The sequence below is a fragment of the Rhodamnia argentea genome, chromosome 7 (genome assembly GCF_020921035.1).
Source record: "Rhodamnia argentea isolate NSW1041297 chromosome 7, ASM2092103v1, whole genome shotgun sequence".
NCBI lineage: Eukaryota > Viridiplantae > Streptophyta > Magnoliopsida > Myrtales > Myrtaceae > Rhodamnia > Rhodamnia argentea.
The window spans coordinates 5,235,542-5,247,565 of record NC_063156.1 but is presented as its reverse complement, the minus strand read 5'-3'; the positions used below and the strand labels follow the sequence as shown (position 1 = coordinate 5,247,565).

The 12,024-nt window shown below is 40.9% G+C and overlaps 1 protein-coding gene across 1 annotated transcript; it reads left to right on the top strand.

Moving 5' to 3' along the window:
- Positions 1-5,039: 5,039 nt before the first annotated feature.
- On the top strand, positions 5,040-7,164 carry LOC115728618 (putative cyclin-D6-1). The gene is made up of 6 exons (XM_030658946.2): positions 5,040-5,407; positions 5,497-5,577; positions 5,746-5,841; positions 5,954-6,161; positions 6,260-6,390; positions 6,686-7,164. The coding sequence occupies exons 1-6, from the start codon at positions 5,228-5,230 to the stop codon at positions 6,887-6,889; spliced, it is 900 nt and encodes a 299-aa protein (XP_030514806.2). The 5' UTR covers positions 5,040-5,227; the 3' UTR covers positions 6,890-7,164.
- Positions 7,165-12,024: the final 4,860 nt, after the last annotated feature.

The following is a 12,024-nucleotide window of genomic DNA, read 5'->3' as shown; positions in this document are numbered from 1 at the left end:
CCGATACAACATTCGACATATGTAGTCAACGTACTATGTATCCCAGCTCTTTCTTGCCGTTCGAATACGATCAAGCATTCAGCTAAATATAACAAAAGACAATTCAATATTAACATGGGTCTTTGGATAAGACGTGATTAAGCTTTCTCCGCTTCCATGTTCACGATTTCACCATAGAGTGCTCATGAGTATCGGGTCACTGCATTTGGTGTAGCAGTCATGAGTGTTATTTCTACATGATGATGAGATGGATAAGGTTTAAATGTCCCAAATTATTCTGTCTAATAAACAAGTCATAATGCACTAGACATTCAATTCCTAATACCACCTACCCGTTGCTTTAAGATGGCTGAGCACACCAAAAACAATGAATATAGAGTCGTGCTGTGCATATAGAGAGGAAGACTTATAGGGACCAAAATCCCCCTACCCTCCATCACTGAGAGAATGGGAAAATGTCCGATAGGAACGTTGACTATATTGACAATGATGAGAGAGAGAGAATATATGAAGAAGATAATAAGACTGAAGAGAATGTGACAAACTTAACCGTGCCAGATTTCGCGGAGATAATCATGAAACTCCAGAGTTTGCATAGTTGATTAGGGCATAAGGGTATTTCCAATTCGGGAATTGGAGGATAACTCTTTAAATTCAATGAGCTCCATGCAAACTGTTCAAGGTCAAGACACCGCCCGCACAGTTGAAAGTTATGAACTTAACTGGTTTACAAGGCTTACATGATATTTCATGGGCATCAAAGTTGTCGGATCCCTGCGCTGATGCTCCCGACTTACCAAACCGAAAAGAAATCCAATCAATTACCTATTAACCTATTAAAAAAATGGAATTATCCTTCTCTTCATGTGTCCCAATTAATTCGATCTTTTGTAAGGAGTTCATCTAGCTATCGCCTCCCCCTCAAATGAAATCTCAACCACATTTTTCTTTGATTTCATCATTGTCCTCCTCACTTCCACTTCAGAATCTCGGGTTCTCAATTATTTTTTTTCTCAATCCCCCTTTCAATGCCTACATAAACATGCCAATATGAAAAAAAAAAAAAAACCACAATGTTCACTAAGTCAAATATTACCCTAATTAGTTAGTGTCTCACTTAAGTAAAATTGGGTTTGGGTGTCTCATTTCAACTCCAAAACTCCACGCACTTGCCTCTTACTTTTTCCTTTTCAATGCTTGACCAAGTCAAGGACCAAATCTTTATCCCAACCATCAATCACAAAGACACGAAAACTCCACGTCATCATCAATTCCGAACCGGCCCCACCGCCACTAGGCATGAGTCACCATCACCCTACAAAGTTCATGATTGTAGTATATGTTCTTTCCGCTTTATTTAATCCGGTCCCCCATGAACCGAATAAAGAAAAGGTCAAAGAGAATATTTTTGCCCCCTCCCCGCCCCATTGAAAGCCCCATATTTCCCAAGACTCTCTTTTGGAGAAAACAAAAAAGTTAAAGTGGATAAAAGGAAGAAATCTGCCATGTGAGTTTGGTCACGCACTAAAGCCAATGGTCAAAGAAGTTGAACGGATCGGTGAGTGATTTTTCAAAAGTTAGGTGCACTCAAATAGTTGATTACAATGAAGTTGCACCGTTTTCTCGCTTAACCCAAACGCATTACACACACAAACAAAACAAACGACCACCAAATGATTGTCTTGTCTGGCTTTTTGAGTGGGGACCCCCCCTTCATTTCTTGGTATTCCCATTTTACACCCGAAAGAGAGAGAGAGGGAGGGAGGGAGGGGGGGAAAAGTTAAAGAAAAAAGATTAGTTGGGGGTGAAAAAGGGGTTATTTAGAAGGTTCTTTTGCGGTCCTTGTTGTTTGGTCCAGTCTTGCTTCGTTAAAGCAAGAGGGATCGTGTGTTTTATGGTAGCCTCATGCCCCTCCAGCCGTGATGTTGATCAAGTTCTGCTTTGCAAATGCGATGATTGGACATAAGTGTGAACGGCCTCTTTTTGTTTCTCTCCTCTTTTCTTTTCCTTCTTTAAGGTAAGAGAGATGGACAAAGACGTTACGAAGGTAATGGTTGTCCTATCTTTGTGCATCTCTCTAATTAACTGAACGCTTTCATCTAGCAGTTTAAGCTTTTAGAACAATTGACAGCGGTTTCGCAAAATCTCACATGGTATCTAAGCAAGAGTACTGCGTTCAAATCTTTACCTTCCCAATTAAATATTTTCATGCATGGAGTGATAGAACAATTAAATATTAAACTACGCATTCATCTAAAACTTAAGATTTTAGAACAGTTTGCAATGGTTCCACAAAACCTCACATTAATCTATCACAACACTAAAGATCAAGGGAAACATCAAGGGGGGTTGTGAGAACTCGTTGGACACACTCGTTGATTCAATTTGACGCTTGCTTCTCTTCGCCAGATTTTGTTGCCTAACTAACGTTTATAGAACCACGATCCTCCTTTAAATCTGTATTCTACAAGAGCAAATTAAATGTATGAGCAGGACCTCTCAATGAAGTTGGTGAAAAGTTGGTTGGCTAGGGTTTCTTCGACTTTGTTCGACGTAATCGGATGACGGCGAAAATATTTTCGCCGTACGTGGCTTCAAAGATCACATCTTAGTTGCTATGCTGTTGTTAACATGGCAAAGAAAACATTACTTCTCAAGTATAAGAAAAAGGAAACGAAGAAATTATTTGGGCAGTTAATTTTACGTTGAAGAACATTTTCACTTGCGAGGCAAGGTCCTGTGAGGCTATGATCTAAGCCTTCACATGCCCAGAAAAGCTCACAGAGAAATATGGAGATGCCCTTTCTTTTGGCCCTCAATGATGAATCCGACACACACATGCGAAACCCTCTCGGATACGAAAAATCTTGCCCTAAAGAGTTATAAAAATGACGAGCGTCCTCGAGAATTGACCTCTCCGGGGAACGATTGGTATCTGGGTAAACACCACGAAGTAACTGCTGAAAACACCACAGACTTCCATTATCATAACGTACCGAGCGTATCGTTTTGCTCGTGTCGCGGTCCCCATTGACTTCTGTCTTGATCAAATCCACGTACGTAAAAACCTCGTTCTCAGTTCTTAGCTTCGCGCCTAGGTTTCACTGCACAGACACGCACTAGATTTCACTCATGCATGCAAGTGCTGGAAGAGAAATTTGTCGTATCGATGGTTCTGGCCCGCTTGGAAGGGCGAGAGGTTCTCGCTCGGTGCGAGGACATTAAACGATAAGCCCGAAGCTGCCAAACCACTCTTTGTATTATATTGCTTGGAGGGGTTGTTCATCGTGGGAATGGAGTGGGGGGTGGACTTTTATGCACGACTCTCTTTAATTTTTCTAAAAATTTCATTGTTTGTTTTGCCTCCTTGGAGTGGTTACATGATTTAATGTGAAGGAACAGCAGGGATTTCAAACTTGTCATTTTCCCCTAGGGTTTGCCGATGAAACGTTTACTTATATATGTCTGACTAGGCGATTGGCGACCTTCTCGGCTTGGTCAAAACACTGGGGGTCTGTGATCAGGGAAAGGGACTTGGTGTTTGTGAATTTGGCAAGTCAAATGTGCCTCATCTAAAGATCCCGAAGCGAGGAACTTGTAAATACGATCAAGAGAGCTGGAAAAAGCGGCTCCTGCGAGTTTGAAATCGAGTTGGGTAAAGATCATTGCAGCTTCGGATCTTATGAAGCATGAGTTTGCAAATCCGATTCGCACTCGACACGTCGTCAGGCGTCTCGAATCGCATGCGCTAACATGCTAATTCGAGTTGGTATTCGCCAAGAGTTTGGATGCTTTAACTTCATGCAAAGTTATGGATTCGACGTTCTTTCGTTTGCGTAACAGAGTCCGGCCAACTCTTTTGTGTTGCGTTTGGGAAGGAGGTGAGGGGGTGGATGTCGAATGTATTTTAAAAACTTTTTGTGAAGAGGAGAGGGATGGAAATTTCAAATTGTCTCTCAATTTTCTTCTTCTCCATGTGCTCGCAACAGAGCCTTAAAGGCATTTTATTTTTTACTATTATTATCAAGTCGATGTGACGTGTTCAAATCCGACCAAACGCAAGCAAACTACTCTAGGTACGTGACCCGTGCCTAGGCAAAAAATCTAGACTTGATTGGTTCTTGACCGTCGCAGGGCATTTCATGAGCCCCTAATCAGTCGAGCATTTTTACGTTTGCGTCCTGAAATTATAAAATACATATGGAATGATGACACAAACGGTCCATAAATTTCGATCCATTGTGTAATATCATTTATGATTTTTTAATTTATGCAATGTGATCAATAAATTTTAGATCAATGTGCAATATCATCTTTGGACTTTTGATTTGTTCAAAATGTTTCCTGAATTATTAGTAAATGTTCAACGTAGTCTCCGAACGGTATAAATAGTTCGAGATTATACTGAACATCAGGCTAAAATTGAGAAAACATTTTGAACATATTAAAATTTCAGAAATAACATGGCACATTGGATCAAGTACATGGACCATATTTAAGCAAGTTAAAAATTGAGGGATAATATTGTACATAAAATCAAAATTTACAAATCATTTACATTATTTTCTCACTATATATATATATATATATATATATATATATAATGATAGCGAAGAAGCCTACTTGGAGCAACTACCTTTCTAATCGCTATAACAAGAGTTCCACGCCCCGTTACGAATGTTCAAATTTTGAGATTCAAATCCTCAATCCTCGATCCTCAATTCACTTGTACGTATGCGATCCGTTGCTGTGGTCCTATCGACTAACGAGAGAGATGCCAAAGGACCTCTCCACGTGAAATATCAAATGGACAAATTGATGGGGGATTTCACTCTCATTTTTAGAGGGTGTAGTAGATCGTGCTGCACAAATACACTGGAAGAAATCTCAACCGTTGGGTCGGGAAACTGGGGTTGCTATCGACGGTCGAGATTTGCGGAGCAGTGGAAGATGAAATTTTCAAAAAGGCTGACAGGTTGTGCAGCGGACCGAACATGAGCCCTCGACACCATCCGATCGCCACCTTCCCCGACTATGGAATTTCCCTCTCTCCCCCAATAAGACCCACGCCTCACTCCCTCTCCCTCTCTTCTTCATCTTCATCTCTCTCTCTCTCTCTCTCGACTGCTCACTCTCGTTGCCCACAATGCATTGCGCAAGATTGTTCCTCTGAAACACCCCCCTCCCCTCTTCCTCTTAAATCACGCATTCGTCGTCGTCGTCGAGAATGGAGTTCGATCTTGAAAACCCGCTCACCAACTTCGACGATGGCTTCCCTGACAAGACCTTCCTCTTTCTCGTCGAGTTGGACCACATGCCGTCCGAGAAATACCTCGCCGGTCTTCGATCGGTCGGCTGCTCCGACGATCTCTCTGTTCGACGGGGCATCATCTCTTCTATCTCGCAGGTTTTCGATCGCGAAATCGCAATCTCTCTCTCTCTCTCTCTCTGGGCGAGTTTCCTTACATTCTTCTTCGTCCTGGGGTGTTTTTGCAGTTATCTGGAAACTTGGACCCGACGCTATCGTACCTCGCGATCAATTATGTCGATCGGTTCCTGTCCTCCCATAAATTGCAGGTTAATGAAAACGCGCATTTGCTTTTCTCATTTTTTCCTTCTTCTCTCACGATGTTGAACAGAGACCATATTTTTTTCTTTTCGCGGTTTTCGCGTTCTGCGTTGCTTTTTGGGTTTGACCGTGTTCTGTCACCTCCTGAATTTTGGGTTTCTTTGTTCTTTTGGCAGAAACCGAAGCCATGGGTCTCGAGGCTTCTTGCCGTATCTTGCGTAGCTTTGGCCGCGAAAATGCTGAAAACAGAGATCTCTCTCGCTGATGTTCAGGTGAACGTGGAAGAATTCGAACTAAAAAAACAGGAGGAAAGAGAGAATATAAATGATGCTTGTTTCACTTGAATTCGGGACCAATTGTGATATTTCTTGGGTTTGAATGCAGAGTGATGGAGGAGGAGGTTTCATATTCGACGCACATTCAATACAGAGTATGGAGTTACTCGTGTTGGGGGCTCTCCAATGGCGAACGCGCTCAATCACTCCCTTCTGTTTCATCTCCTTCTTCGTCTCTCTGTTCAAACTCCGAGACCCGCCATTGAGGCAGGCTTTCAAAGCTCGAGCGAGCGAGATCATCCTCAAAGCTCAGAATGGTACTGCAGAGAGAGACCCATTTTAGCATTTATTTCTCTGTTGAAGCAAAACTTATAAGACAGAGCCTGAAAAATGTTCTTTTTTTTGGGGGGGACAGATATCAAGCTTCTGGAGTTCAAGCCATCAATAACAGCAGCGTCAGCGCTTCTCTGCGCATCTCACGAGCTGCTTCCCTTGCAATTTGCGAGCTTCAAGAGCGACATCTCCAGTTGTTCATACGTAAATAAGGTAAGTTAGTAGTCCAGTCCAACTTAAACATCGTTTAATATTTTAGTTAATGAGCGACTCTTGTCATCTTGTCCTGTCAGGAAGTACAATGTGTTGCTTTACTACGTAGTCCAAGATGGGTTACTCTTCCAAAAGCAAGATCTTTTATAATTTTCTTTCGGTTTAAAGAATGGGTCAATGTTACTTTTTGAGAATCAACTCACAAGTACTTGCTTTTGCTTTTTTTTTTTAATCTGTGTCCGGTTTTGGAAGATGGGTCTCATTGGCTTTGCTCTGCTTTTGCTTCTAATCGCAGGATAACTTGCTGCATTGTTACAACGCTATGCAACAAGACGTAGCGATGGAGGGATGCGAGTCAGCGCTCGATGTTCACTCAAGCTCAGACACCCCCATTAATGTGCTGGACCACCATTTCTCGTGCTCGGACAGCGAGGTGACCAATGCCGCAGCCTCCACCGTCAGGTCACAGCGAGCTCTCAAGAGAAGAAAAACCCAGTAAAACAGGGAAAAAAAACAAACAACTTGTAGTCAACTGAGGGACTCTCTGTCTCTGCGAAATAGTTAATTGCTTTTAGTGTCAGCGTTGCGACTTTGAAAATGACACCAGCTTGGTTCACAGAACTAAGAGAGAGAAAGAGAGGGAGAGAGAGAGTGGGAATGAGAAGTGGATGTTGCGAGGGACAAAATCGCTGCGACGTGATCTCAGTACGGGGCCCCTCCATTAACGCTGGCTGTTCAAAACAGGGTCCGAGTAGCAGGAGGCTAGGAGCAGAGCGAAAAGTAAAAGTGGGAGGAAATGCCTTTTTGTTTGGTTTCGGTTTGTTTGGGGAACTAAATGCAAATTGCAGAGACAAAACATCGCTTTGGGTCTGGACCGGAATTGGTAAAAAGGGCTTTTTGCTCGGCCTGGTGTTTCTGTTCTGGTCTCTGTCTTCGTTTTCTTCTTTTTGGTTCTGGCAGAGAAAAAGCTAACATGGTGGCAATGAAATGGTGAAAAGAAAAAAAAAAAAAAAACAGAGAACTGAGCATACTTCTGTTGGAATTCATCATCTGTCATCAGCGGAAAATTGTTAGAGATTGACCTTTTGGGGAGATTAGCACGTTAATCTAGAGTTCAAAGCTCGTAATTCGTGGCACGATGTAATCCTATCGAACCATCGAACGGCGCTGGCATAACATTAGGAAATCGCCTGATGGGTGACCCTTTTTGGTTTTGTGAAGTTGGCTTGAATCACTTGAATACACTGATTCAAGCCAAATTATGGTCTGGACACATTATATCATGATACTATCCTCCTATGCTCCTACTGGATCGAGGCATAGCTCCATATCAGCCCAACCTGATTTCAAAAGAAAGCTTTTTTTATAGCCCAAATGAGTTTGGGCTCTCTCTCTCTTCACAGTTCTTGTAGTCCAAACGCAGAGCATGATGGAAGAAACTTCAGTTCCGGCAGATGAAAATTCTCTGGACGGACCAGCTCTGCCGGTAATTCTGAACTAAAATCCCTGTTTAGACAATTTCATGAGTGACTTTTGAGTAAGTTAAAGAATGAAAAGGATGTGTGCGTGGATTACACGCACAACACGCGTCCAATGTGCCACCACAACATGCTAGAAACAAAGACTACCATATTGGAATCTCATCGGGAGTTCAGGCTCATGTCTTATCTGATTCATAATACCAATGAGGTGTTTCGTGGATCCGGATCTTACTTACCTGGACTTTCGGGTTTTATTTATCAGTACACTGGCTAGCGAAAAATGGGATTGAGGATACGATTGCGAGCATCGGTTGAGGGTACACACAACAAATAAAAGATCTTTCGGTTGGTTCAACTCCCTACACGACCTACCTCGCAATTTGGTAGTTGTTGCCAATTAAACACGCATGGATTCGATGCCTAAGCTTTATTTTTAAGAAGAAAGCCTTCTCCTAATTACTCTAGAATTTCGTTTGTGTTTGTCTTCTTCCATTTGTGATAGAGATCATTTTGTGAGGGTTAAAGAAGGGTACTTCGTTTTTGTTCCTCGTGAAGTTCCAACCCTAAAAATGCTACTTCATATTCATATTGTCTTTTGGACGCCACTGAGAAGATGGAGATTTGTCGTGGTGGAATCGTAACCCGTTTCACCACGACGGTTAGAACGAGAATGTTAACGTGGTATGGAATCTTAAATGGACCGCTATATAAGTTTATATTGTAAATCATATTTCACGCATGTGTCGACGTACCGCGGACTATGAACATCGTTTATGCTGCCCTTGTGACCATTGCTGGATTTTGATTTACAGCTTTTTCTTGTTGACGCGATTAACCAATGCTGGGATCAATCGAAATTTTTCCGATTTTTCGAACGTGCTCCGAGAAACGTAGGTACGCAATTTTCGAACATTTAGAAATTGAACGTAGGGCAAGAGTCCCCGGAAAAAGACAAAGGGACGATGATGAATAAGTGATTTGAAGCGGGGGGTTTCGGACAGCAACCGTGGACACCTAAGCAAGTATTACAGCTTGAGTCCAGCTTCGTGGTTGATAGCCACAGCGACGGCAACGCGCAGAAGCAGCCATGGTCGTCTCATGTCCCCCTCAAAACTTTTCGGACGTGACTCGGCATCGACCCTCTTTTGGCAGTTTTCAGTTCGTTTGAGCTTTTGGCTTTTTCTCGAGGATGCTCTCTCCTTTTGCCCGGTGTCTCCCCCCTTCCATGTCGTGTCCCTTTCCGTAGGTTTTTCAATCCGACGCCAGGGCAATAATATCTGGGAAAGAAGGTCACGACACTAGGGGTGTGCGCAAAAATCAAACCGGATCGAACCGAATTGATTGATTCTAGGCAGTTCTCGATTTCAGGTGCAAAACCAAACTGTCCAAATTGAAACCGATATCAATTGCCGAAATCCTAAATCGGATCGGTCCAATCATGGAATTTGATCAAGACCGACCTATTCAATCTGTTTCCTAATTCTAAGGTGAAACCAGTTCAATCCCGGGAACTAATCATCCCAACACACCACCACACTCGCCAACTCTCAATTAAGTTGTCCTAAATCGAATGGGTCTTGCGCCGTAGGTCGATTTTTATGCTTCAAACCTCCTTTTTGTTGCGGTAAGCAGTGACCTCGAGGTTGACTTGGATGGTGTTGGGATTTATGGGAGAACCGTGGTCCGCCAAGTAGGCTATCACAGCCCTTTATCCACATCAAATAACTGACAATGGTAGTTATCGTCTTTCAAATGCGAAATAACTGCCCAGGTAGTTATGTTCTCTTTGTATCATTAAGAAAAGAGGAAGAACGACGTTTCTTTTGTGCATATGGTAGAAAACACGAAAAAACATACGTCATTTTCCTTTAAGGGTTTGTATGGTAATCATTATGGTTCTCCGAACAAAAAAAAAAAAAAGATGAGAATCTTGTTTTTTTTTTTTTTTTTTGGTCGAAAAGAAATGCTATTCATTCATCCATAGCAGAATTACAGTAGTAAAATAAGATTCAACAATTAAATCCCAAAGTGGTTGGGTGAGAGCCAATTGAAGGCAACGCTTTCTTTATGTGGGCGATATCACCCACATTTGCCTCGGGGATAGCTTTCACCTGGACTCCTTGAAGGTGGCCTAACATCGATCTCATTCTCTAAAAGGTGCCGAACAGCCCATTTAGTTAACTACAAAAAAAAAAAAAGTCGGATTGTACTTCAACCTGAAGGAAGACTTTGGGAACCACTTGCACTTTGACTAATTAACCAACTAGGGTTTGATCCAGCCAAACCACGAACTGAACTTGCAAAGCCTCAATCACATATTTCCAACAACATCCTTCCAATTCGCCTTCGATTATGTTTCAATTCATGAAAAATTCCCAATTTTTCACTTTTCCTCGACCTAAAACAGAATGAGCTCTCATTTTCAAATAACAATATATAGGATAATAAAATATAAAGTAACTCGAAAAATTTTGGAAAAATTCTAAAAAATCAGAAAAATTTCAGAAAATCTCTAAAAATAGAAGAAGCTTAGATTAGGCTAGTTTGACCTCATTTTCATAAATTTGGGCATAGATTTCCTAGATTTAATAGATTTTTTTCTTTTTTAGAAAAACCATAAACACTTTTGCAATTAAACTCGAACCACATTTTTCTAAGTCATTAAGGTTTCATTAGGGTTTTATGATGCGATTTATCAATGCTATGATTCTTTGATTGTGCACTTGATTCCATTGATTGTGATTTGCCTAAGTTTATGTACTTTAGACTTAGTCTAGTTTAGAAAATTTTGGAAAAAAACAAAAAAAAAAAAGAAAAAACCATCGTGAGCACTTAGCAAGCTCTCCTTCTTAAGTTTTCAATGAATTGAGACTGAGATTTGATTTCCTAGAACCAAAAATGCACACCAATGCAAGGCAATGCATTGCGAGGGTGTCGCTCGATGTCGGTAGTCCGCTCGCTCAAAAGGGTTTGATAAAATCCCACAATAAATGGCGAAAATGACTTGTGATGATTCTTGCTATTTATTTTTATATTTCAATACGTAATATGTTATATAAGAGAATCAATATGAATTAATCTTTGATAAGTTTTGAAATGTAGGATGAAATTTCACAAAGTAACTACGTAATTATTTGACTTAAATGGCAAAATTTGGGAAGAGCAATTGTTTCCTGAAACAGAAATATTGTGCAGTTATCAAACGCGTTTACGTTCCAAGAACATAAATTTTGGGCGCTTATTAAACGTATTCTGATTCTCTAAAACTCATCTAGGGAACAAAATCAAAAAAAAATTCATTTTATTCAAAACCACTTTTTGGGATCATAATGGTTACCATACATGCTCCTAACTCTCTCTACATCGAGAACATTTAATCTGTGGAACAATAAGGTATGTTCATAATTGTTATATACGCTTTCAATCGGTGATTCAAGACTTTCTAGGCATTTTAATTCCGCGATCAGTATGTATAGATTCGAGGGATTAGTTTTCATCTCTCCATGGATTAGAAGAGGCCCAGAACTTGTGCTGCACGGGCTTGGGGGCTTCCTGGCGGGTCAACGTCTTCGCAGTAACTCGCAAGTCGCCCTCAAAATTAGGGGGTTACGGACTCGATCGCGACTAAACCCCACCACCTAAACCGTTCGTTCCATTCTCTTTTTCTTTTTTAATTTGATTTACGTTTAGCCCATTAGATAAAAATAAGGTTGTAGTCAATTTTTCATACGGTTTATCTTGTACACATAGACGGTGTGTGAATTAATGCACAAGCAATCCATACGGTGGCAAATTTAAAGTGACGGGAATCTCAAAATTGAAATATCAACTATAGAATATCAAAGTTGAATGGTTTTACCGTGTCGCTATTGTAATACTCGAAACCACATGCGTACTCTTGTAGTAGAATCCTTTGATCACAAGAAAAAAAAAAATCAGTATGTCTTAGTTATTTCGAAGCATCCTTCCACGCCGAATCGATTTCAAAATACAAATTACTTTTTGAGGCTTAAGATCTCGAGTGTTCTCTTTTTACATAGAAGATAAAAAGGCAATAAAGTTTCGAAATGAAATTCCAATAATAATAATAATGTCGTATATTCAACCACAAAACATGACTTGTTTAGTAATCAATCTTCATGTCGGATTGTTT